The sequence below is a fragment of the Notechis scutatus genome, chromosome 5, assembly GCF_049901735.1.
Source record: "Notechis scutatus isolate UNSWTSFEM ecotype Mainland chromosome 5, rNotScu1.2, whole genome shotgun sequence".
In the NCBI taxonomy this organism is placed as follows: Eukaryota; Metazoa; Chordata; class Lepidosauria; order Squamata; family Elapidae; genus Notechis; species Notechis scutatus.
This window is the reverse complement of record NC_142013.1, coordinates 115,607,897-115,633,900: the sequence shown is the minus strand read 5'-3', so window position 1 is coordinate 115,633,900 and position 26,004 is coordinate 115,607,897. Positions and strand designations below refer to the sequence as shown.

General features: G+C 48.0%; 1 protein-coding gene across 2 annotated transcripts; it reads left to right on the top strand.

Moving 5' to 3' along the window:
• Positions 1 to 1,337: 1,337 nt before the first annotated feature.
• Positions 1,338 to 25,716, top strand: LETM1 (leucine zipper and EF-hand containing transmembrane protein 1). Of its 2 annotated transcripts, none has more exons than XM_087967463.1 (14): positions 1,338 to 1,450; positions 4,155 to 4,212; positions 8,665 to 9,118; positions 10,329 to 10,472; positions 11,092 to 11,229; positions 11,408 to 11,611; positions 11,858 to 11,977; positions 12,927 to 13,058; positions 14,451 to 14,630; positions 14,865 to 15,005; positions 19,265 to 19,399; positions 19,839 to 20,017; positions 20,339 to 20,477; positions 20,939 to 25,716. In XM_087967463.1, exons 1-14 carry the CDS (start codon positions 1,366 to 1,368, stop codon positions 21,086 to 21,088), a joined length of 2,259 nt encoding a protein of 752 aa, XP_087823589.1. In that variant the 5' UTR covers positions 1,338 to 1,365; the 3' UTR covers positions 21,089 to 25,716. The 2 variants fall into 2 exon arrangements, with proteins under 2 accessions (XP_087823589.1, XP_087823588.1); XM_087967462.1 differs by having other exon boundaries at positions 20,321 to 20,477.
• Positions 25,717 to 26,004: the final 288 nt, after the last annotated feature.

Below are 26,004 nucleotides of genomic sequence, written 5' to 3'. Positions count from 1 at the left end.
CGTGTCACTACGGGGACACTGCCACGGCCATAAGTGTGAAAACTGATCCCAAATCCCTTTTCTCAATGCTGTGCTAACTTTAAATAGTCACTGAACAAAGGGTTGCAGGCCGAGGACCGCCTGCAGTGGGTCTTTGGGCTGGGCCCCGTTGAGCCTAAGGCCGCCTTCGTGTCCCCAGGGCAGCAGCCAGAAAAGCCGATGCAGATCCTCTGCTGCCTTAAGAGAGGGAGAGAGCGAAGGCCACCCCAGGAATCCTGCATCCCGTTCTGGTCCCCACATTACAAAAAAGATGTTGGGACTTTGGAAAAAGTGCAAAGAAGAGCAACTAAGAGGATTACTATTATTACTGTTAACCTTCTCATCACTCCTTATCACCCTTTGCTGCTTGCATCCTTATGATTAATATTGACTGTTTTCGATTGCTTATTTGTACCCTATGACTATCATTAAGTGTCGCACCTGATGATTCTTGATGAATATCTTTTTTATGTACACTGAGAGCATTTGCACAGAAGACAAATTCCTTGTGTGCCCAATCACACCAGGCCAATAAAGGATTCTATTCTAATCTAATTCTGAAATGATTAAAGTCCTGGAGGTTAAAACATGATTGCAGGAATTGGATATGTTTAGACTAGAGAAAAGAAGGATTAGGGGGACAGGACGGCAGCCTTCCAGTATCTGAGGGGCTCCAACAGAGAAGAGGGGGTCCACCTTTTCTCCAAGGCACCTGAAGGCAGGACAAGAAGCGACCTTAGAACTAAGGAGGAATTTTCCTGGCATTGAGGACAATCAACCAGTGGAACTGCTTGCCGCAAGAAAGTTGTGGGTGCTCCATCACTGGAGGTTTTCAGGAAGAGGCTGGACAGCCACCTGCCTGAAACGCTTTAGGGTCCCCTGCTTGAGCAGGGGGCTGGACTAGAAGACCTCTGAGGCCCCTTCCAAGCTTGTTACTCTGTTTATATTGGCGCAGGTAGTCCTGGGCTTGCGACCACTCGTTTAGGGACCGAAGTGCAGCCTCCCAGTGTGGTTGTGCGCCCGCCCAGATGGCTGCACCCCATATGCGGAGCAGCCAGCACCCAAGCACTGGAGGAAGAGACCGGGCCGTCGCTTATCGGCTCTCCTGCTTGAGCAGGAGGGGGCTGGACTAGAAGGCCTCCGACATCCCTTCTTTTGCGGCCAGAGGCGTCCCGCCCTGCCCGGAAGCGGCGCCCTTTCCTTTTATTTTATCGCCCCCACTCCCCCATCGCCGTTATCCGAGGCGGCACGTGGCCCTCCCTCCGTCGCCGGAAGACTCCACCTCCCGGCGTGCCCCGCGGCCACTTCCGCCCCCGCCCAGGCGCAGACCGGCTGGCAGGCCCAGGCATGGCGGCCTTCGTGTTGCTGAGGCGATGCGCGCGGAGGGCGCCGGGACTCCCCCGGCCGGGCAGCGGAGAGGCCGCCGCGGCAGGTGAGGAGGCAGGGCTCGGGGGAGGAGGAGGAGGGCAGCCCTCTCGGGCGGGAAGGGCGATCCCGACAGGCAGATGTTCCACAGGGGAAGCGTTTCTCTCTCTCTCTCTCTGTGAGGGGATATGTGGTGCGGGTGGCGGGGTGGCAGCCGAGGGTCCCGTCCGGGAGAGGCGACGCTGCTTCCCCGGAGGGCCCGGGCGCTCTGCCCCTCCTTCCAGGGACGCTATTATGGGATGTCCCCGGGTCTCCTGAGGTAATCCTGCCCTGCCCGGGAACGCCCCGGGTGCCTCCCTGAGAGGCTTATATCCAGGCCTGCCGGGGCCTGCGGGGCCGTGGGCCGAGGCTCGCCGCCGCCTCCTCCTCCGCCTCTCTCCCCGAGCGGAACGGCGGTGCCGGGGCCAGGACTGTCCCTCGGGGCCCGTCCGAGCAGCGGCTGAGGGTGGGCGGGGGGGTAGACCGGGTCGCCCCCGGAAGGTCCCCCCGAGCAGCCCAACGGCCGGACACAAACACCCAGGCAGTCCTCGACTTACGACCATGATATGGCAAATTGGGACCCGAGGCTCGTTCAGTGAGTTTTGCCCCGCTTTACGGACTTTCCTTCGTTTAAATCGCTGCAGTTAAATTAGCAACGAGGTTGTTAAGGGATTCCCCATTAACTTTGCTGGTCAGAAAGGTCACCCAAAGTTTGCCATGTAATCCCAGGAGGCTGCGACCGTTGTAAGTATGAGTCAGTTGCCCAAAGCCTGTGGTTTTGATCAGGGGAGCCTTGATGGGGGGAGGAGGCTGCAATGGTCATAAGAGTAGAAAAGGGTCCTAAGTCACTCTTCTCACTGCCGTCCTCGCTTTGAATGGTCCCTAAAGGAAATGTCGTAAGTCAAGGACTGCCTGTCCATGCGGAATATTCCATAGAAAGGAAGAGCCAGTGCCCAGTTGGACCGGAATGACAGGCACAGGTTTGGGGGGATAAATTGCATCTCCCAAGGTGAGGTCCCCGGCTTCTTGGTCTGGCAGGAGACGTACCTGGGCAGGAATTGTCACCCTGGTTTGTCCTTTCTCGGGGCTTTCAATGTCAGGGAGTGGCAAGGACCAGCCTTTCTGTTCTTCATGGCCCCTTCATGCTCCTTTTCAGGGGGAAAAGGTTTTCTAGCCCTTTGAGAGGCACCTTTAGGGCCCCTGCGGTTCATAGACCCCTCCCCTCCCCCCTGCACTGCCTGGATTGCTTTCTGCACTGCCTGCCATTGGGGGACACGGATTCGGACACCTGAGGTCCTTGTGCACAGAAAAAAGGATTTCAGAAGTTGTGGGAGCTTCCTCCCTGGAGGCTTTCAAGAAGAGACCGACTGGGCTGGCATCTGTCAGAAAGGGGGTAGACAGGGTCTCCTGCTTGGGCAGGGGGTTGGACTAGTCCAGGGGTTGCCAACCTTTTGGACCACCAAACTCATATCTTTAGACCCTGGGAAAATCCCCCCAAAAAAGTCTGCAGGAAAATTCCCCACCTCGTTTTCCTACCAATTGATCATTCACAGGATACCGTCTCCAGCTCCGTTCTCAGGGGGAGAGAGAAAGAGACTTTTGGCTCTGTGCAAGGAAAGCAGCAGAAGCAGCAGAAGTCTTTCTTTCTCTTCCCCAAACTCTGCCAGAAATGAATCTTTGTGAGACTTGTTGTGCCGGTGCAACCTCTTAGGACAGGAGGCCTTGCAGGGTCCCAAAGACTCATTTCTGGTGGAGTTTGGGGGAGAGAAAGAAAGACTTTCGCTGCTTTCCTTGCATGCAGCCAAAAGCGGAAGAAGCAGGAAGAAGCAGCCCGGTGGCCAGGCGTGTGGGGCGAATGGGGCAAGTTCCCCCCTCCACCCTTTCCCCCCTCCCCTCACTACCTTGTGCTGTTCACAATGCAAGCAACACAAGCCTTGTGTTCCCATGGGCCATGTGGGCGGCACAGCCTTGTGTTCCCGCACAGCCTGGATTAATTGCTTTGGGGGGGGGGGGGGACATTTCTCTGCAGACCACCAAAATTTTCTCATGGACCACCAGTGGTCCCTGGCCCACTGGTTGGCGACCGCTGGACTAAATAACCTCCAAGGTCCCTTCCAACTCTGTTAATCTGATTTAAAAGAAAAGAATACATCAAGCTCAGCTCTGATGAATTTCTATAGTTTAAATACAGGTAGTCCTCGACTTATAACAGTTGGTTTAATGACTGTTCAAAGTTATAACGGCACTCAGAAAAGTCGCCTTATGACCATTTTTCACACTTTTAAGACGGTTGCAGTGGTCATGTGATCAGAGTTTGGGCGCTTGGCAACTGACTCATTTATGACCACCTGACAAGCGAAGTCAGATTCACTGAACAGTCGTGTTACTAATTTAACAACTGCAGTGATTCACTTTACAACTCTGGCAAGAAAGGTCATAAAATGGGGCAAAATTCAGTTAACAGATGTCTCGCTTAGCAACAAAAAAATTGGGCTCAATTGTGTTTGTAAGTCGAGGACTGCCTGTAGCCTCTTGCTGTGTGAGCTCTAACAAAAACCATTACAGGTTCTTGGACTTGATCTTAACTGTGGCCTTATTTCTTCCTGAAGTATTGAATCATGTGTGGTGGACAAAGTTATTTTGATATCAGACTGGGACAAGTGTAATAAGGAGGTTCTTAATCTCTTCCTGGCCTGCCTGCCTGCCTACCCAGACTGCTTTTCTCCTTGTAGGTCATTTGGAGAGCCTTGCTTGTCTTAGCTGTTCCTCCATGAGGCTAATAAAAGACTTGTAAGTATGACTCTTTGCCACACGGTTCCGAGTGACCTGCTTACTTTGACAGGTTATGGAAGGGAGGAAGCTTCTGAAAACTACCCTGTCTTATAACAGCTGGTATATATACATGTTTGTAATAAATAATTCTGTTTCTCCAACAATACGGCCTCCCCAATAGGAAGTCCCAGCATGTTTTATAGGCATGAAATGAAATTAAGCCCCTCCCCCAAATTAAGGCCTATATTAAACATGCGAAATGGGGGAGAATGGTGGGGGCTTGCCATTAGGAAGTACTTTTGTTGCACACCCAGATATGGTGCTGCCCATGCTGACCCCAATACGGAAGTGCCCCACCAACGCCAAGGTCAACATCCAAGACGCCGCTGCCCGCCCAAAGATGCAAGGGGGGAATTAAGTCACCCCGAAAAGACAGCCTAGCCATTTTTTCGCTCAAAAAAAAAAATAAGACCCGGCCTTATTATATGAGAAACACGGTAACTATAAAGACTGAAATGAAAGACTTCGAGGTGTGACTTGAAGTTTAGCCTTTGATTAGGAGGTGATGATTGCGTGATTAGTTTACCTTTTTACAGTATCAAAATAGGCCTTTCTCTTTAATTTCTTCTCCATTTCGGTTCAGTTACAACTTTCCATATTCATCCGGTTTTGTTTCCTCCCTTCTCAATGGAGCCTTCTTTGTTCCTATCTCATTCGTCTCCCATTATTTCTGTTTTATTGTTTGTGTTGGATATTGAATGGGGGTGTGCCTATGTTGACAATGTTTGTTATTAAGATGGAAGAGATTCTTTATTTTATAGGTAGTACAGTTTGGTCAGTAGTTCTTAATTATGGGATTTTGCTTTGACTCTGATGGAATACAACTTCTGGCAAGTTTGTTTGGAGATGCATATTTTATATGTGCTCACATAGATGATGTGTGAGAAGATGTGTCCACATTTATTCCAGAGGGAGGAACTCTGCAGGATTGGTCTCAGCTGGATTTCGATTTCACCTTAGGTTGATAAGGTAGTCACTGCACAGGATTTTGCTTATCTTTTCCTAAGGGGGGTGGACATATTTGGGGTAAATAAAACACCTGTCTTAAGATTGTTGTTCTATTTTGGCTTAGCACAGACAGGCTTAAATTTGAACAATAAAATTGTTACCATTTTTACCAGTATTTCTTAATGTGTAGTGCAAAGCAAGAAGCAGAATAATTTTGAAATGTGCTTCCAAAAGTCCAGTCCAGAAAAGAAACAGCAAACCAGTTTTGCCATCACACCCACACAAAAAATGAAATTGTGGGCCTCTATATCTTTACAACTTCAGACTTTCATCATCTTACCCACATGGCCTACAGAGTTATTGGTGGCCTAAAGGATTATTGGTGCTTTGTCCAGTAGTATCCAAGAGTGACAAGCTGATTTTCCCTCTCTGAGGTTAGGATGAAAATAATGATCACTTGTTTGGAAGATTATAGAATTATAGGGAAGAGAATTTACAGAAAACTGTGTGTTTATTTTCAGTAGAAAATGTTTATTATGCTGCTTATACCATAAATCCAATATATAGAGGTTCATATCAGATGTTTATGACAAACTACAGCAAGCTAAAATTAAAAGGTATTAAAGCAATTATTCTGTAAGATGTATGCATCTTCATTTTCTGAGTGTACGTTTAAGAACATTTTTAAAAAGTTTGTTCAAACAAAAAAACTAATTTCAAATAAGCCATTGGAGTTACTCTGGTTTATGAATGGTTAAGATCATTGTATCTTAAGTGTACACATAAGTTCACATAGTTATGAGAATAGTTTACTATCACAGAACACTGTGTTTTTTTCTAATAGAGGAGAAGGATGTCCATAGAACATAGAAATCCATTAGGTTTCTTTCATGCAAATTATCTGCCTAGTAGCTAGGAGTAGGTGGAAATTTTAATAGTGAAGTAGTAGGCTTCTGCATACAGAAAATTTAAAAATGGGTGCAATATAAATACACATATTTATATGCTGTCTTTCTGCCCATACATCAAACCTAAGCCACCTAGTTATTTAATGAAATGAATTGTGCATAAATTATATTATGACTTTCCCCTCCAAGCTCTCACCACAGCCAGTAGAAAAAGACCATTTACAGTTCTGGGTGGTTGTGCCTTTGAATTGTTTCACAGAGTCAGTGAAGGTCTTTGCGTTTATTTTGCTGCATGGCCACAAAGGCCATACAGGTTGTCCTTGACTTACGACCACATTTGAGCCCAAAATGTCTGTTGTTTAGTGAGACATTTGTTCAGTGAGTTTTGCCCCATTTTACAACCTTTCGTGCCACAGTTGTTAATTGAATTGCTGCAGTTAAGTTGGTTACATGGTTGTTAAGTGAATCTGGCTTCCCACCTTGACTTTGTTTGTCAGAAGGTCATAAAAAAGGACCATGCGACCCTGGGACGTGGTGACCGTCCTCAATCGGAACCAGTTGCCAAGCGGCTGAATTTTGACCATGTGACCATGAGGATGCTGCAAAGGCCATGACTGTGAAAAACGGTCATAAGTCACCTTTTCCAGAGTTGTCACTCTGAAGGGTCACTAAACGAACTGCTGTAAGCCAAGGACTCCCTGTTCCTGGTCTCCTCCTGCTGTAAGCCAAGGACTCTCTCTCTCCGGCTGATTCCCACCAGCAGAGCAACAGCCATGCCTGCCCACAGCGCTCTATTAAAAAACAAAACAAAACAAGGCCAGCCCTAAAATTATTGTTTTGTTTTCCTTGAGCCTCATAAGAGGCAGTTATAGGTTAGTGGGAAATCCCAGAAATGTTCTTCCAAGAGACAAGAGCGAATGCCAGGAAAGAGTTGAGTCAGTGAGGGGAAGAACCAGTGAGGGGACGGCCGCTCTCTCTCGCCCACTGAGGAGCAGCAGCAGCAGCAGCAGGAACAGCGCTAAAGGGGCTCTGCTTCACCCACCCACCCACCCCCCGCGCTCCCTTTGCTCCACTCGGGGTGGGGGTGGTGGTCTCTAGGCTGCCCAGGGTCCTCCGGGGTCTCTGCCATTTCTTCCATCGCTGCATGACTCCAGCCGCTCTTCTTTTCTGGATGGAAAATGTTTTCTCTGCTGCTGCTGCTGCTCAGAAATTGGGGTCCCCCCCCCCTTCTCTCCCCCTTTTGATAACCCCCTGAGCAGACGAGCCCAGTCAACCCCAGCCTCCCTCTGATCCCGGCTGTGCCTCTGTCAGGGGGCTTCCTTCACCCCAGCCCCCCGTCTCAGCCGGACACAAGAGGCTGTCATTGTGATCACCCCGGCTGGGGCATCTCCTTCCTTCCCGAGGGATCCTTCTCCTACAGCCCTGGGCTCAAGTTAGCCCGAATCCCTGACAATTCCACAGAGGAGAAGTTCCCTTTTCCGGCTCGGTGGAGAGGAGGCTTCACCTCCCAGACTAGCCTTATAGGCAGGGGATTCCTTGTGGGTGTCCTGTCTTAAGTAGAACTTAAGTAACTCTAGTTAAGCAGCCTAACTAGACCCCGTCTGGTCTAGTGGTTAAGGTGCCAGGCTATAAAGTGTGAGGCTGTGAGTTCAAATCCCGCCTTAGGCATGAAAGCTGGCTGGGTGACTGGGCCAGTTCTCTCTCTCTCTCTCTGCCCAACCCACCTCAGAGGGTTGTTGTTGTGGGAAAAATAGGTGGAAGATATTTTGGTTCCTTTGTTCTTGAACTCAAATGAAGCAGCTAAGGTGCCATTTGCTGAGGTAGTAACCTGCAATTTTTAGTTTCCGTGGGACTTTCTCACCAGACCCTTTTTCTTCAGGGTTTTGGTGTAGCCTCTTGCTTTGCTGCTTGAACGTTGAAGCAGTAAACTCAGAATTTTCCCTTTTTGGTTCTCCATTTTTTTTCTGTTGTCATAGTGCTTTGTCTTTTCACAGACTCAGTTGTGTAGCAGCGGTGTGTATGCTTAGGAACATCTAATTAGATACATGCTTTGTATGAATGAATCATAGACGGAGGCCGCCAAGTCCAGTCAATAGATTGCAGGGTGAAAAGGTAAACTGAGGCCCCCTCAACAGTTGACTCTGCAGCTCCTGCCCGAAAGCTTCCTTCGCCTCTCCAGCCAAGTCCTTAATACCTGTGCTGAATAGTACTTCTATCAGGACTGAAACCTGTGATACCCTCTCTCCAAGTTTGATGAGGGACCACTGACTGGCATTCTTTGACAAAGATTTTGCGGTCAGCTATGTATCCGCTTATTTTGGAGCCCACAGTTAAGCAGCCAGAATGTCGTGGAGAACTTTGCCAGAGGATCTGCAAAGAGTCCCATCCATTCTGGTTTCCCAGGATGCGGCTCTCCTAGTGCGGAAAGGGAAGCCTCTCAAACATACCGTTGCTTTTGGTGGGCCCACTTAACTTACGGTCACTGTAGAAATAAATGGGATGAAAAGTTTACCGTGCGCCATTAAGATTAAAATCTGCCTTTTCTCTCTTACAGGCCTGCCCGTTTTAAATATTGCACTAACATCTCACCTTACGTTTATTGTACAAAAGACAGCTACGCTTGGACGAGAGGGTCGGAAAAAAGGCAGGGGGCGGCCCTGAGAGCGTTTGGCTCTCGGTGGCCCCCTCCCAACAGAGGCCTTTCAGGGCCTTGTTGGGTTACGGTAAGGAACTGGCATTCTTCCGCGTCCAGAAACGATGACTCTGTAGTAGAGAAATCCCTGAAGTCCCTGAAAGACAAAAGCAAGAAGTTGGAAGAAGGGGGCCCCGTTTATAGTCCAGCAGTGGAAGAAACCGTCGTTAAAAAATCCATCGGGCAGAAGGTTGTGGATGAGGTGAAGCATTACTACCATGGCTTTCGGTTGTTGTGGATCGATTCCAAAATTGCCGCCAGAATGCTCTGGCAGATTCTTCACGGCAGCTCCATGACCCGCCGGGAGCGCAGACAGGTAACGCTGCCCACGGCACTCTTCCCTGGGATGGAAATTCCAGTTATTACCAGGCCATGGGATTGACTCCAGTGTTCCTCAGGAGTTCAGTTCGGGTACCGAAGGAACGAAACACCGGAAGGAAAGAAATTAAGGAGGCGAAGAGATAATTTCACACAGAAAAAGCATTGTGTGTGGACACAAAAACTGCAGAATATTTATATTCATTATCTATAAAGTACAAGGTAGGAGTAGGTAGGGCGAAATGTTAAATTTAGTTAAGAAAAGGATGACCAGATCTGAATAATTCAGCAACACAGGGATTGAAATGTTACACCAACATAGGTAGTCCTCAACTTAACCGGTCCTCGCACCTACAACCATAGAGCATCCCCAGGGTCACACGATCAGCATTCGTGTGCTTGGCACCTGGCGTGTATTCGCAGCGGTTGCAGCGTCCCAGGCTCACGGGAGCACCATTTGCACCTCCCCAGGTAGCTTCCCGACAGCAAGGGCAATGGGGAAAGCTGGATTCGGTTAATGACCACACGATCCACTTAACCATGGTCAGACAGGTTGGGTGTGACCAATAACCGCTTTGCGCAGCAATAGGCATCGTGGTCCCCATTGTGTAAGTCGAGGACTACCTGTATGGATTTTATACTATCGTGCTTTTAAATGTAATAATAGACGCTCATTATCTCATTTTTCTTGCAAAAGTATAAAAACCAGCCAATTTACATATGTCAGATTTGAAAACCGCAAAGAAAAATGTGCTTTTTAATGAGAAGTGCAGGTGTGGCATGAAGATAAATGGAGCAAAATAACACATGATTCTGACACGTCACAGAGCCTACAATTTCTCTCTCGTAACACAGAAAAGCCCCATTTACTCAGTGGTGATGATAGTTAACGGTGCTGTTTGTGCCTGCTCTGCTGAGGGAGAAGCCCTTTGACTGACTCCATGTCAAGGTTGCAGCTTCATTTGCAGTCAAGGACAAGTTTATTCATACCGTTTTTCTCTGTGTTGAAAGTAGGAAGGACGTGTTGCTTGGTCTGAAAAGAAATAATCTTGATAAAACTGACCGTGGGTTGTTTTTCTTAAATAGTTAAAGCTCCAAAAAAGATACTGTCAATTAGCCACATGAGAATGTGACCTGGAAGCAAAAGGCTGTGGGCTGTTTCCGTTTTCCTCTTGCGATAAACTGAAGCTTGTTTCTTCTCTTGGCAGTTCCTTCGGATCTGCGCCGACCTCTTTCGCTTGGTCCCTTTCCTGGTCTTCATCGTCGTTCCCTTCATGGAATTCTTGCTTCCCGTAGCTTTGAAGTTGTTCCCGAATATGCTTCCTTCAACATTTGAGACAAAATCTAAGAAGGTAACAGTTACATCGGGAAGTATTTGTAGGAAAGTCTATGGAGCGGTAGTATCCCTGGTTAAAATGCCCGCTGACCTGCACACCTGAGCAGGTAGGCCTAAGTGTTCCAAAATGCCTCTGCTAGGTGGACCATGCTGTCTAGAGACCCCTCTCTCCAATCGCTATATGCTCATTCCTGTTAAATTATGCCCGATGTTCAAAGGGGAGCCACGGAATAAAGGATTGTGGAGTGTCCTTCACTTCACCTTAGACTTAGGGAAGTTGACTTCAGAAAACCTGCATGCGAAGGGCCTTCAATCTAAATGTGAAAGAACTTAATTTTTAGCGAGAGAGCTCAGAAAATACCTTGATGGAGCAGTTGAAGGAGCGGCTCTTCGTTTAGATAACCCTATGCAAAGCTGCAGGCTGGCATACTTAGTTGGGAATGAACTCATTTCGTTTAGTTCACCTTGGTTTCCAATAACTGTTCCTGGGCTAGAAGAGCTTAATTAAGAACGTGGCTAAGTATTGTATCCCTCCGATATTTAATAGTGTCCAAAGTGGACGTAATAAGAAATTATTTTTTTAATCCCTGTCTGGAGCAGCTTTCTGTTAAAAGGCTTTTTGTTTTTCTTATTAGGAAGAGAGGTTGAAGAAAGAACTGAGGGTAAAGCTGGAGGTGGCTAAATTTCTTCAAGATACTATTGAAGAGATTGCCTTAAAAAACAAAGCCGCTAAAGGGAATGCTACGAAGGATTTCTCAACCTTCTTTCAAAAGGTATTTGAAAATTTAAATTATGTTGTTGCATTTTATTACCAGGCTTCCAAGTGGATAATAATAGACACATCTGACACAATTATAGTTAATATATTTCTTAGGGTAAATCCCTGCTTTTCTGAGGAAAAAGTTCCCGTGAGCGTCTTAAGACTTTATAGCGTACCATTTCTAATTTCAGATACGCGAGACTGGTGAGAGGCCGAGCAACGAAGAGATTTTACGGTTTTCTAAACTGTTTGAGGACGAGCTGACCCTGGACAACCTCACAAGGCCCCAACTGGTTGCTCTGTGTAAACTTTTAGAACTTCAGTCAATCGGAACAAACAACTTTCTTCGCTTCCAGCTAACAATGAGACTGAGAAGCATCAAAGCAGATGATAAAGTAAGTGGGGGGGGGAATCTTTTTTTGTTTACGGTTTATTTAAAGAAACTGTGTTGTGGGAAAGAAAATTAATTTTAGAATCACGATGTATGTGGAGGGGAACGCCAGGCAGGCAGGGAGGGGGGCTCAAGTGGAGAAAGGTTATGAGCTGTTGTTCTGAAGGAAGAGAGCTGTTTGTTATAACGGTTGTTTCTGAATATTTGGAGAGTGAGCGTGTGTGCGCTGTTCATCTTTCGTCCTGTCTAGCTGATAACTGAGGAAGGCATGGATAGCCTGACAGTAAAGGAGTTGCAAGCAGCCTGCCGAGCGAGGGGCATGAGAGCCCTCGGCGTCACGGAGGAGCGGTTAAAGGATCAGCTGAAGCAGGTATTTGATCCGCCAGGAGTGTCAGAAGGCCTTTGTCACGAGGCCAAAACTCCTACCGGATCCTGACGGGAGCAATTCGTGCACAGAAGCACTCAGAATATTCTTCATGAGAGAGAACGGCTCAAGAACCAGCAGAGCTCTGCTAAAAACTGCCAGGGTCCAATTCTAACTCAAGCATGAAATTTTGAACTGCAGACGGTGTGTTTGTACACCCAAACACGCATATGGGCCTGGTGGCACAAATGTCTTTTAAGCCAGAATGGCAGAAAAAGAAAACACCTGGCTCATTGGATGGAACACCCCAACCTTTCTGCCTCTGCTGGGGGAGGCCTGGCTTTTGCAGACATCCAGATTTTTAAGCAATAACCGAGAGAATATAGTACCCGTCTCCCTTGCTTGACAATTCCAGTCTTGACTCTCATCCTTTGACCAAATCTGGAAGGAGATTTTATCAAAGGAAGGAGCTCTGCTAGTAATTTTTGGAATTTGTATCGCATCCTAAAATCTTCACCAGTTCTCACTTATGAAATCTGTAAAAACACAATGGAATATTCAAGTCGACGATATTCCTAGCGACTTAATACTTTTTCAGAATTTGGAACTTTGTCTGTGGAACAGCTAGATTGCCATAGTTTTGCGACCGTGGGCTTCCTGGGTGTGTTTTCAGTACTATTTGCGTTATGTAGTATATTGTAACTGCTGATACTTTTCCAACCTCGATCGTGTGCTATTCAGAAACCTTACTTCGAGAAGAGATGTTGCTCTGAGGCAAATTATACAGTACTTCTGTTTCAGCTTTAAATGATTGTATCTCCCATTTTGTGTGTCCCACTAGGAAAAAATATTGCCACTTAAGATCTAAAAGGCCTTCTTTTAAAGGAATAATTGCTTTCGTATGGTCTCTGCATCAAACCAAAAACTTCTGATATTTTATCTTGTTTAATTGCAGTGGCTGGACTTGCACCTGAATCAAGAAATCCCAACCTCACTGCTTATATTATCCAGAGCTCTGTACCTCCCAGAAACTCTGTCTCCGGCCGACCAGCTGAAAACGACTTTGCAAATTCTCCCTGAGAATGTGGTATGTTTTGCTTTGCGTGGCCAGCCTTTTTCTACGAATTAGCGGTCTTGGAAGCAGTCAACGTGTTTGTAGCATTAGGAATTTTACACCTTTGGGAGATACGTTGTTCAAGGTTTCACATCCACCCCTAACCCTCTGTGTTAGAATTATTTCGTTCAGTTTGGAATAAGTTTTCACGTTCTTTCACGTTTGGTAACAAATCTGGTTGTTAAAGGCAATCTGTGTCGTCCCCCCAAGAGCCATTCGTGTCTCTTTTCCATGGACACTAAGACAGTGGATGGAAGAAGGCCCAGCTTGCTGTGATGGGTTGAGCAGAGCTGATCTCTGGGAGCTAAAAAGGGGCGGTATGGATTGGTCTCTCTTCCCACGGAGATGACGTCTCACCCAGGCAGTTGGCCCCAGCTCTTGTCTGGGTGGCATCTCGGCGGTTCTCAACCTTTCCTTCACCGCCCTCTTAAGTACCTTTTGTGGCCCCCAAGGTTCAACTCAAGGCTTAAACCATGGTGTTTTCTCCAGCCTTGGCGGGGCCCCTCAGGGCTCCAGAAGCACCGCAATATCTGAGTAGCCTCTTCGTGATGTGTTCCCTGGGCAGCTTGCTGTCCTTGCCTCCAAGGCAGTTAAGTTTGTCTTAAAAGTAGCAGAGTAACGTGGTTGGTTTTATTGGAACATTTGCGGCCGGAAGGGCAAATCCACCTGTAGATGGGTGGCTTATCCCACTGCAGTCCAACGCAGGCAGTCCTCGACTTACAATAGTTCATTTAGTGACCGTTCAAAGTTACAACGGCGTGAAGAAAAGGGACCTCTGGCCGTGGTTCACACTGACAGCCGTGGCAGCATCCCCAAGGTGGTCACGTGATCAAAACCCAGCAGCTTGGCAACTGACTCGTACTTACGACAGTCGCTGTGTCCCGGGGTCACATGATCCCCTTTTGGGACCTTCTGGTAAGCAGAGCCAACGGGGAAGCCGGGTTCACTTAACAATCATGTCACTAAGTTAACAACTGCAGTGATGTGCTTAACAACTGCGACAAAGACAGGTCGTAAAATGGGGCAGAACCAATTTCTCACTTAACCACTTCAAGGTTGGGCCTCATTGTGGTCGTAAGTCGAGGACTCCCTGTTCCCTATCGAGAGCCGTGGGGTTTTTCCTCCTGGGCTATTTTCTTCCCATCTGGTTAGCCGGCTTCTCAGAGCTTCTGGCTGGTCTCTGCGGAAGGTGAGGTTACCTGCCTGGGTGAAACGGGGGTCCAGTTCCCTGGGCTGCCGGCTGCAGGACCTGGCTTGTTGCTCTGCGGACAGAAGCCTTCGCCTCCTCTAGGAAAGTCCCGTATCTCCGTAGGTGTACATTTCATTTCATTTTTGTTTTCTCCCCCCCGCCCTGAATTAAAAAAGGCAAAAGAGGCTCAGGTGAAAGCAGCAGAAGTGGAAGGAGAGAAGATTGACAACAAAGCCAGACTGGAAGCCACGCTTCAAGAAGAGGAAGCCATCAGGAAAGAGCAGCACGAGAAAGAGCTGGAAAAGCTTTCCGAAGCGGCTGAAAAAGCCAAAGAGACTCTTCACGCTGCGGAGAGGGTGAGTAAGTGAGGCCTGAGGTTTGAGGAGGCCGGGACATGGATGCCATGCTGAGCTCTTGGAGGAAGGGCAGGATAGAAATCCTCCCCATGAACTCAAAAGGGAGGAATAGCCGAGGAAGACTTGGCAGTAAAAGCCCTCATGAAAGAGCCAGGCATCCACCTCGCCATCCCAAATGTGAAATGATACTTCAGCCACACGTGTCTAATTGTTGTGTTTCCTGTGTTCCGGAAGGAGGTGGTAGTAGATCTGGATCCCTCAGCTCTGAACAAAGTCTCTCTAGATGCCACTGCTGACCGAGAACCGGAAAAAGTGACTCTAGCCCTGCAGTCAGAGGTTTTGAAGGATACGGCCCCCGTATTGGAAGGCACCAAGGTAAAAGCTGAGGCGGGCGGGAGGCGACTGGGTCGCGCTGGGAAGCTCAGCGCAGACTCTGCAAGGGGGATCGGGAGGCAGTTCAGCCAGATGAGCCGATCCATCCAATTACCAGAGACGACACAGAGAAGGATTGAATTCATTACCTGCTGGTTACTTAAGGTTCCAGTTCCGGTACTTAAAGTCAGGCTGGTCAGTCTTTGGCCGATGAAAATCGGGCTGCCTAAGATTTGAGCGGCAGCACTGAGCCGTGAAATAAAGTTGGAACACTATATGAGAAAAAGTCGTAAGAAGTCGGCTTCAGTTAAGCTGCTTAAAATGAGATGGATCACAGCATTATATAGCTGCCATCTAAAAATAGGACAAAGACCATTTTATCTACTGTTGCTCCAGGAGAATAATGTTTAGTAGCTATATATACCGACAAAGACCTCAGTAGTGCTCTATGAATCTTTCAGACTCCTCAAGTCTTTTGCCATGTTACGTTCTGGAAGAATTGCTCTCAAGGCGCAATTGGAAAAACTAAGGACTCAGTGAATATCAGTGTAAAATGGGCAGAACCAAAAACACGCCCAGTTGTCTCTTGTCAGCCCCAGATCTCTGGAGCAGAAACACTCAAAAGGAGGGAGGGTTTTTCTGTTTTCCATTTTTCCTCTGGTAGCACTCAAAGGACGGCTCCCATGAGCCAAAGCTCCGAGTCTCTTCTGTGAGCAGGGACTATTCTCTGGGAAGGGCACCTGGCAAGTATTAACTTTATGTCTGGGTGGAAGGAGGTCTGCTTAGACCAGTCTGACGTTCTCTATCCCTACTGTGTGCTGCTTGCAGGGAGTGGCCCTGCCCCCTCTTCACTCCTGAGAAGGCAGGAGGTGTAAACCCAGAGAAAGAGAGCGGCCATGTAAGGGTCTCCTGCAATTCCACCATCCGTGCTGTGAGAGTAAGGCCAACTGAGTAGAAGTGATAGGTTGGCCAGGAGTTAAGTGTATTTAACAACACGTCTGCTGTCTCTAGTTGTATTAAGCCCCTTTTGGGTTGGCAGGAGGGGGGCAATTGGCCCCTAAGTAATTCAGGTTGAATTTCTGAAGAAGCAGGTAGAGAAAAGGTCGAATTGTGCCCTTTATACGGGAGGTGGGCTGCTGTCTATTTGGCTTCACATGATTTGACTGCCGTGGGTGCAAAACAGTCTCCGTTCTGCAGAATTTTACCTCTCGAAGAAGAAGAATTTGCAAGTGGCGCTTTGTGGGGCCGAGCGAATAAACTTCCACGCGCTCTTCGGCCGGGAGTTTTCTGGGGAAGGGTCCCAGGCGTTTGTTTTATAAAGGGAGCCTTGCTCCATTGTGAGCCCTTTGCTCTCTCTGGAAAGAAGATGGTTTTGGCTTTTGCTATAATCCCTCTCTAAGGGATCTTCCTTTACCGGAGCCTCCAAAGCTCTTCTAGCTGTGGGACTTTGGCCGGATGGCCGACTTAGCCACAGAACGTGGAGGGAGGGCAGGGAGAGCCTGTCGGCCTAAGCGGATTGAACAGGCAGGTTTCCTAAGCAACCACCAGGAGGCTGGATGTCAACATTAAGCAGAAGTGGGCAGAGAGCAGGCAGCTTCTTTGAACGGCCCAGGATTCGATAAGGGCCCCTTTATCACAGCAAAGCACTATAGAGTAATGATCAGGTAGCACCTTCGGACTGGTGCAGTTACAAAGGCCCCGGGTAAGAGGGGCTGGGTCCAGCCTCCCTTTTGCCCCAGAGAGAAATTTGTCCAGGAAACAGACTCGGATGTGATTTCTTACCAGTGGAAGCTGCGTGAAAAAGTTAAGGGTCCCTCATTTGCAGGATGCAGTAGAAAATCGGTTGGAAAGTTCTTGGCCAGAAAGTCAACAAAAGCAGTGTCAAATATGAGGGCCACGTTGGTGGGGAATCAGGCTGGGAACAGAGAGACCGTGAGTTCTAGTCCCCTCTTAGGCACAAAGCCAGCTGGGTGATCTTGGGCCAGTCTCTCTCTCTCTCTCTCCGGAGGAGGAGGATGAGGAGGAGGAGGCCAGGGCGAACCGCTTCGAGAAAAGCCCGGCCAAGAAAACGCCAGGGATTTATTCAGGCAGCCTCTGAGAATCGGACACGGTTGAAGGGAAAGGGGGAAAAATTGTCCTATCAGACTGGTTTTGCAAACCGAACAGAGTAATTGCAGAGTTAATGTGGATTCACTTTTTCCGCTTCATTTTGTCAGCATCTCTTGGTAAAATATTTTAGCTTAAACAACCCCTAGATCTGGAATACGCAGGCTCCGTGTTTTTCAAAATTCAGCAGCCTAGTTTTAATGGAAGCGCTATTCTGTTTTAGATGCTGTTTTACTTCCTAAAAAGTCCACGTTGATTTGGGTGTCCTTTCAGTGACACCGTTTGTGGGGTTTTTTTTTTTTTCTCCCTGGGATCCTAAGAAATTACATTAGTGCTTATATGCTGTGTGCTTTTGTGTATATTGCAGGCAGGGGTAAAATGGATGTAATATATGTAAGCAAATAATATAATTTGTTATAACTTTTTCCTGTCTTGCACAGTGTGCTGCATCATAGCGTAGCATGCCCCATAAGATAGCCAGTTTGTAACTCAGTCTGTGAAAGTTTGTAGTGCAGAACTGGATGCGGGAAAGGCACGAGAAGGTAGGTGGATTTAGCCATAGCATAAAATAAGTTTGTCAGCTATTTTGCAATTTAATGAAAAGTTCAGGTATTCTGGCTTTACCCGGATTTAAGTAATATTTGTGCGTAAATAGAAATGTTGTTAACGTTCACATGAGTATTTGCTGTTTCCACAAAAACTTGAAACGTGGACTTTGAATTTCATAAGTCGGCCTCCTCCTCCTCCTCCTCCTCCTCCTCCTCCTCCGGTCTTCAGTTTGCTCTGACTAAGCTGCACTCGTTGCTATTTTTTCCCTCAGTTTCTCTTATTTATTTTATTTGTTGCTCCTTTTTTTGTACTGGGGCTGCCCCGCCTGGTCTCACCCAGGAAGCTGCTCCTCATCTTTGTCCGGATGATCGGCCCTGCCAGTCTCTCTCTGTTCATGCCAAGGGCACCTTCCAAAGCCACAGGAAGACACACCCCCCCCCCGGCTTCCTAGGGAGTGACGTGCCCCCCGGTCCCTCCGGGGAGCTTCCTGGCCGTCCCGGAAGGGGTGGGGGCTCCTTCTCCGCCTGCCCTTCGTGCCTTCAGCAGAGCCTTCTTCCTCAGGTCCGAGCCTTTGGTCGACTGACGGGGGGCTCCTTGCCGCTTCACCTGTTGCCGGCTAGGCTAAACTTGACTGGGAGCCAGTTTGGTCTGGGGGTGACGGCGCCAGGCTGGAGACGGGCAGTTCTAGTCCCTACCTTATCCATGAAGGGTGGCTGGGTGGCTTTGGGCCGGTCCCTCCCTCTCAGCCCAAGTCACCTCACAGGGTTGTGGTTGTGTTGGGGGGGAAAGAGGAGGAGGAGGAGGAGCGTTTGACAGACAGCCGCCTGGAGTTATGTGTAAAAAACGATAAAGTCGGGGTACCAACCCACCCCGTAACTCTCTTGGATGGGCCCAGGGGAGGGACGGAGACCTCCTGCCCGGCCGTACCAACCAAGGTCCTCTTGGGTGAAAGCAGCCCCCCTCTCCCCCCCCCCCGGCTCCTCTCCAGGGTCTTGTCCGTTGCCCTCCCCTGCCCTCCGGACACGTCCTCAGCCCCCTTGGCCCAGGGGCCCAATCCTCCGAGCGTTTCCCCAGGGGCAGGGGCCTCCGCCGTGATCACGTCTGCGTGGCCGGGCTTCCTGGGGCACTCCAGGGTTCATGGCAGGCAGGGGGCCGAGAGAAACCGTGGGCTCCAGCGGCCTCTTCCAAAGAACCAGGGAAATCCAGGCCGAAACCTCTCAAGAACGGCTGCCTGCCTCCCCTCGATCCTCTGGAAAGCCTGGAATGGCCCTTCGTCCCAGGGGGGCTGCAGTCCGAGGGGCAGGTCTGTGCCACTTGGACCTGAGGAATACGAAAGAGGGTGGCTGCATGTCACGCAGGGCGAGCCTGCGGAATGGGTAGAGCTATATAATGCCAACCATAGTCGATCTCTCCCTGAATGGGGCGCCGTGAGGATTCACGCTGAATTCATGGAATGGCATCCAGAGAGACGAGCATCACTTGCCCTTAAGCCTCTCCGGTTCCTGGGTCTCCTGTAGAGCCTCTTGTGTGGTGTATTTTAGGTGGGCAGGAGGAGGAGGAGGGCCAGCGGGGCTTAGCGCTCTTTTTCCTTCCCCATTGACTTGTAGGGCGAAGAAATAACAAAAGAGGAGATTGACATGCTAAGCGATGCTTGCACTAAACTGAAGGAACAAAAGAAACTGCTGACAAAGGAGAAGGAAGAACTGGAGGACCTGAAGGACGACGTGCAGGAATACTGCGAGGTGAGGCCAGAGGGGAAGCCAGGTGCTGCTCCTCCTCTGCATCTCCCAGCTCTGATAGAGGGGAAGGGGGCCATCCGCAGCCCCCAAGAGACGCCGTGTTTTGCTCGGTTCTTTTGAACGGCAGCCCTGGTCGCTCCAAAGGCAGCTTCCTTTCTGGGTTTCTCTCCGTGCTCGGAGACTCCCAGCGCGGGGCGGGCCAGAGTCCCTGGCATGCTTTGGCCTCCTTCCTTCAGACCTGCCAGGGGTCCTGGGCTGAGTATCAGCCACAGGGACGCAGCTGCCTCCCCCCGAGTGGGGCCCTTGTGTCTTCAGAGGGTCCCGGGGACCCTGCGGCTTTCGTAAGCCTGGGCTGGGCTTCCCGTAAGGGCTCCCCTCGCCAGCTCCCCTCCCCCCCCCTCCCCTCTTCAGCATCGAAAGGGTCTTCCTCTTCCGTCCTTAGGATTTGCAAGAAATCAAGGAACTGTCTAAAAACGGGCCAGAAGAAGTGGAAGAATCCAAGGCCAGCAAGAGGCTGACTAAGAGGGTGAACCGCATGATTGGGCAGATCGACAGAATTATTGTGGAGTTGGAGACAGACCAGAAACCAGCCGGAGAAGAGCTGAGCGGGGGTCCCATTGGGTGAGTGGCTGGCAGTGTGGCCAGGGAGAGTAGCTTTACCCTTGCAGTCCGTTCAAGGGAGGGGGCTTCTTGGTTGTTGTTGTTGTTGTTGAAAGGGGCCAGCCTTTGAGGAACAAAAAGGAGGCTGCCCACGAAGGATGCCCGGGTGTCAGAGAAGCTCTGTGGTTCTTGGCTTCCTCCTCACAATAAATGAAAAAAAGAAAAAATCCAGGATTTCCACCAGAATGAAGCAGGGGGGTGGGTGATGCAAAGACTCCGCCCGCACCCATTGAGCCCTGGTAGTAACCGCTTGCTTCACTACAGGCTGCGTTTCCCACTTAGGGAGAACCTCATCAGCATCCAGGATCTCATCAACGTGATGAAGCAGCTCCAGGAAATCCCCGAAGGGAAGCTGAACAAGCTGGCCGAGGCGCTGGATGAGAACAAGGACGGCAAGATCAACCTGGATGACGTGGTCAAGGTGAGTCCGCTGAGCAGCAGAGCTTCGTCCGCCTGGGACCACTGGTAGCCTTAGGTGCTTGGAGGTGCCCTGAGTTGTCTTCGCACTCTTGGGTCTGCATAGTGTAACGTGGCAGCGGGGGTGGAATATCTCACTTCCTAGAGATATTGATGATTAAGGGTGAAGGCCACCTGGAAGGAGAGAAGTTGGTGCTCCTGCGGGTTTGTCAGAGAAATAACATTTCCCAAATAACAGCATTCATTCATGGGAAGAAGCACCTGTTTTTTTGGAAAATGCCTTCTGATGTTCTTCAATGGTGGCATTTTATGTTGTTTTGTGCTTGAGTGAGGCAGGATTTAGGAACAAACTTGTTTTTTAAGGCACTCGGGTTTCTTTTTTTTCCTATTCAAGCTTTTCAAAACTATTTAGGAAGTAAACCTAAGTGCCACATGTAACCCATACCTTTAAAAATGTTTGCCTAGGTGATCGAATTGATTGACAAGGAGGATATCGATATCTCTACCAAGCAAGTAGCCGAGATCGTGTCGCTGCTGCACAAGGAGGAAAAAGTGGAAGAGATGGAGAAGACCAAAGAAAGCGCGGAGAAGGAGGCTGCCGAGGTGAAGAACTAGCCCTCCAGTTCAGCGGCTGACGGGAAGAAGGCTGCCTCCTCCTCCTCCTCCTCCTCCTCCTCCTCCTGTGCACCTTAGTCAGCACTTAGCAGCGGTGAGATGAAGCACCCTGGTAGTTTTCCAACTAATCAAAGATAAAAGTAATTTTTGGACCCTGGAGAGACAAATGATCATTCCATGAAATAGAAACCGTTCCGGTCTCCTAAGAAAACGGCCCATCTTCTACAGTGACGTTGGCTCTTTGGTCCGGTGCGTTGATTCAGTCCCTTTGTCTCTCGGTTGTGATAGAAATCAGAAAATCCTTTGCAATGCCCGAGGGAATCACTACTCCTTTTAAAACCGTGTTACCTTTGCTTGTCACAGAGATAATAATGTTTTTCTTCTTGGGAAAGTGAAAATCTCTACCACAAAACCTCCAACACTGAAACCACTCAAAAATGACTAAATCCAGGCAAAACTTGGTTTCCGAAAGTTTTGTAATTATTTTATGTTAACACGTGTAGAATTGCACTGCAGCCATAATTTAAAAAACAAAACGGAAATCTTCTTGAACATTTTTATTTTGGCTTGATTAACGTTAATTAATCTCAGTGTTTAAAAAGAGAAAAAGATATTGGCACTATTTAGCTATCCATACACACCCTTTTAAAAAGGGTTTAAATTCTCTCATCCCTCTAATCCCATTCATGTTTCTCTCCATTTTATCCATTTATCCAATTTCACTGATACATAATCTGGACTCCCAGAGTTTGCAGATCAGACCTCAGTTAGCTACAAGGCGACTTTGAAATTGTAAAAAAAAAAAAAAGTCTATCAAATCACTGTTTATATAATAGGTGTACCTTAATCAGGAGATTTTTTTTCACCTTGGATGTGAAATAATAAATAATAAATAATTCAACATACTGGAAACATAAAAAAATGGCCTATATAATCATGACAATTAAAGGCTGCTAATAAGTATCTCCCTTAGTTTGCTTTTGATCTTGTCCGTTCTGCTGTGTAGTTGTGCTGGTTGTCCAGGCGGTTTTTTCTTAAGCAGCCCTTGTTTAAAGCATTTGGGGGGGTGATTCCGCGTCTGTTCCCAGAAATAGGTGGGGGCTGAAATTGGTCTCGTGAGCCCGAACTTTTCTGCTTCCAATTAACGGCACTTGGGTTTTGTCAGGGCTCAGAATCTGCCTTGCCGTCCTTTAATTGAGGTGTAATTCGGATCCGCCGCCTGGGCCTCCCAGGTTTGGTTTCAGAATGAAGAGAAAACGGATCTCAGACCCCCCAGTTGGGAGGGACTGAAAGGGCCCTGGCCGCTCAGAGGTACTTGCCCCTGTTTCCTAGTTTTGCTGCCGCCTGAGTGCTGTTGCTAGGCAGGACACAAACTGAGCCCATTTCTTCTCCACGCTCCTCTTCCAGTTGTGATACGCTTTGGTTTTATGGGGACACGGCTGGGGCAGCATCTGGTGACATGGGAAGTTCTTGAAATACGTTTCCTTGTGGAGAGTGTGTCTGCAGCTGAGTTGGGATCAGCGGGGGAAAAGCTTCCCTAGCAACGTAAAAACCCATGGAGGAGAACTCCCTTTTTCATGGCACACAGGGCGGACCATCCTTTTCATTGCATATTTATTCCTGTGACAGATTAGCCAAAGGGAGCCCAATCTATCCAAGTGCCTATTTTGGATTCAAGAGAAAATCCCCACTTGAGGGCAGGAGGAATGGTTGGACATTCTTACAACTGCACTTCACAGTATAGGCCAGGTTGCAGCAGCTACTTGATGCTGCAAAGTACACCTGTCAAACCTGTGTCGTTGCTGTTTACGCATTGTTGCAGAGGAGGTGGAAAGCCACACCCAAGCTAAAACGTGGCTTGCTATTGGAAACAATTGTGTGCCTTCACAGTGTCCGGAGGCATTTCAGTGATTAAGTTCATCATGTGGATACTAAGGTAGTTCTGTGGCCTGGCGCTAGCGTTGTGTGTAAGTTGACCTCTCTGCTGAAGGAAGCCCCGGCGACCCCTTTCCGTTCCCCGTTTCCTTCCTAGCTCCTTGTTGCTACGGCTTTCCTTCGCCCAAACCTTGGCTGGTATCCTAGCAAGGGATTGTCGCGCGGAGCTCTCCCTCTGGCAGTCGTGTGTAGGCGGTGGCGCGTTTGCAGGGGCCAACGGCACACCAAGTGATGGGAGATGGGAACTGCCTCGTCTGCCCTTTGCCCATGAGGGCATCAGCCGCCCCCTTCACCTTTGGGGAAAGAGAAGGGAGCGGCTGCCTCTCCGAGAGGAGATCCGTAGTGGCTGGCAAGCATGAACTCCGGAGGAGGTTTGGATTCTGTTTATGGTGGTCTCTCGGGGGACTTTCAGTGCCTTTAGACCAGCAATGGGGTTTTCTTCCTTCAGGCGTGAATAGAGGGCGGGGGGGGCTCACGCTGCTCCTAGATCAGGCAGTTCCCTTCGCTTGGCTTCTCTCTCGTTTTAGCTTCCGTAGCTTTAGCAGCAGGTCTGAGCAAAGAACTTTGACAGCTGATGGCCGATATACATATATATGTATATATATTTACGGGAGCCAGTGGTGGGCTTCTTGTTTTGCATATAGAAATTGCCAGAATTCCGTTTAAAACTGGGGAAAAAAAACCCAGTCTCAACATCAACTCCTGTTGATAGCTGACAGGAATCAACCGCCGGTCTCGATATAACGCAGCCTTCTGCCTTTGCTATAGGATGCATAAAGGACAATGCAGATAATCATAAGCTTTCTGTATTTAGGGGTAGATAAATTGGTATTAGGCATGTTTTGCGCTTTGTACGTGTGTATGGACTCTTTCTGGTGGATACGAATAAATATCAGTTGGATTTAAATGCAAAAATGTTGTACAGGATTAGAGTGCTGAAGACCTAAAATAGGAAAGAAAAATTGTGTTTTCAATAAACATTAATTTTCCGAAATAACATCTGAGAAACGGTAAGTGGTAATAAATCTCAGATGCAGAATATTAAACGTTTGACATTTCAAATGGCAAACGGCATTTAAACCTTCCCCCTTTATTTCTGGAAATAATTGTTTTTATTTCTGTCCAGGGCGCAGAGTGGTATTTGGCCCAGGGGCTGCAGATTTAGGCTGTCTCTGTCTCCGTAAGAGGCAGAAGGGAAGACAAGGGCCAAGTTCATACGTGGGTTGACTGGCAACCGTGAGTTATCAAAGGTAACAATGGGTGAGAGCCGGATTGGTTGGCACTATAAGGTGGTACTTGCAGGACAGTTGAATGTACCTCATCTTTTGTATTCAAATGATAAAGATTTTGCCCCAGTTCAGATGTAAAATAAAGAATATACTATTCAATCTACGTTAAAATATAACCAAGGCCCTTTCCTTGGTAAAGAATATTCTGTTGGTCCTATTTTGATGTAGGCTGCTGTTGAGGTGGTATTGAGAGGTACAACTGCCTTCAATTTTTCACATAACTGGTTGAATGTCCAGCCGTTCAAAGCTCTTTGGGTCACTCCAGAGTCCCCAAGTCCAGAGATTTGGGGGCCGCAGACTAATGGTGCACCTTCCCTCCCTTTCCACAGATGTCTGCATCCAAACTGTTGCCTTCCATCCGTAGCTACGACCCCTTTTGCCTGCCTGCCTGCCAGATGGATTCACTTTCTCTCTTACCAAGCCTGGGGCTGGAATTAGGGCCCCCTCCTCCTCCTCCCCTCCGAAAGTAAATCTACAGGCTGTTCAGGCTCCCTTCATTTACAGTTAAAATGACCAGAGCAGAGGTTCCTCCAGTGCAGCGTGTGACTCCCTAAATATTCAAGGATGTCCCAGGAAAAACAACAACCGCTGAGTGAATTTTGTGATTCTTTTTTTAAAAAAGGTTAGGAACTCACGGGGCAAACACGCTCCTTTTAAAGGTGCAACCGCTTTTTTCAACCAATATTTTTTTTAGAAAAAAATGTGATAGGATCAGAAAGCCAGATCTGAATACTCCCTTGCCAAAATAGAGAGAGAGAGAGAGAGAGAGAGAGAGAGAGGAAGGCTAGATTTTTTGGCTACAACCGATGCCTTTTCAAGAGAGACCCCCTCCTAGCCCTAGAAGGAAACTGAGGCAAGCGGGGGAGAATCGGTTCAGCTGCCCCCTTTTAGCCCTGAAGGGGGGTCAGGATGGAATGAGGTGGGCCCTTATACACTCCACTTGACACTGGGAGGGACGTTATTTCTTTATCAAGATTTGAAATGAACTGGCAACCTAAGCTTGTAGATAATCTGTTAGCAGAGAAATTTCACGCTATTTCATAGATTTTAACAATTAGCATGAGGCAAACCACCTGGCTTTTTTTTCTAAAAGGGAATTTGATTCTCTTTTGAAAAGAGCTTTGAACCATCCCCAGTTGCATAAGATCTGAGTTGAAATACATTTCAGTGTGTAATGCTTAGTGGTGCTTTGTGTTTAATATGTATAAAATCCTTTTTATCTTTCTAAGGTTAAATTATTATATAAAATACCATTATTAATGAAAAACATATCCTATTCCTCTTCTTTTACTGTGGATTATTTATGAATACAAAGCTTACATAATCAACATGTCAATATTGATCATGTGAACTGAAAGACAATACTTCTCGGTGTACAGCGGAATAAATAATGATCGAAACTTTTGATGTTTGTTTGCCTTTGACTTTACGTTGTTTATTCGCCTGCTTTAAACTGCTTTTTACAAACTGAACAATTCATTGAAGCTTAACTGGTACACGTGTGATAGAATGATTATTAGCAAGTGCAGGGTATTAGACCAAAATGGGTGATTTCACTCAGCAGATGCCTTTTAAAAGCTTGTTTCTCTATATTCACGGTCTCCAGCCATTAAATCCATGATTGGATGGCTCTTGTTGGACCTTTGGGTGATTTAGAAAACCCCAAAGAGTCCATTTCTTTCTCTCCCTCTC

Excerpts from the sequence above, each read along its gene's own strand:
- LETM1 (XM_087967462.1), top strand. The coding sequence starts at position 1,366 with ATGGCGGCCTTCGTGTTGCTGAGGCGATGCGCGCGGAGGGCGCCGGGA. Across the intron at positions 11,978-12,926 it reads TAAAGGATCAGCTGAAGCAG|TGGCTGGACTTGCACCTGAA; the intron begins GTATTTGATCCG and ends GTTTAATTGCAG. Across the intron at positions 13,059-14,450 it reads AAATTCTCCCTGAGAATGTG|GCAAAAGAGGCTCAGGTGAA; the intron begins GTATGTTTTGCT and ends GAATTAAAAAAG.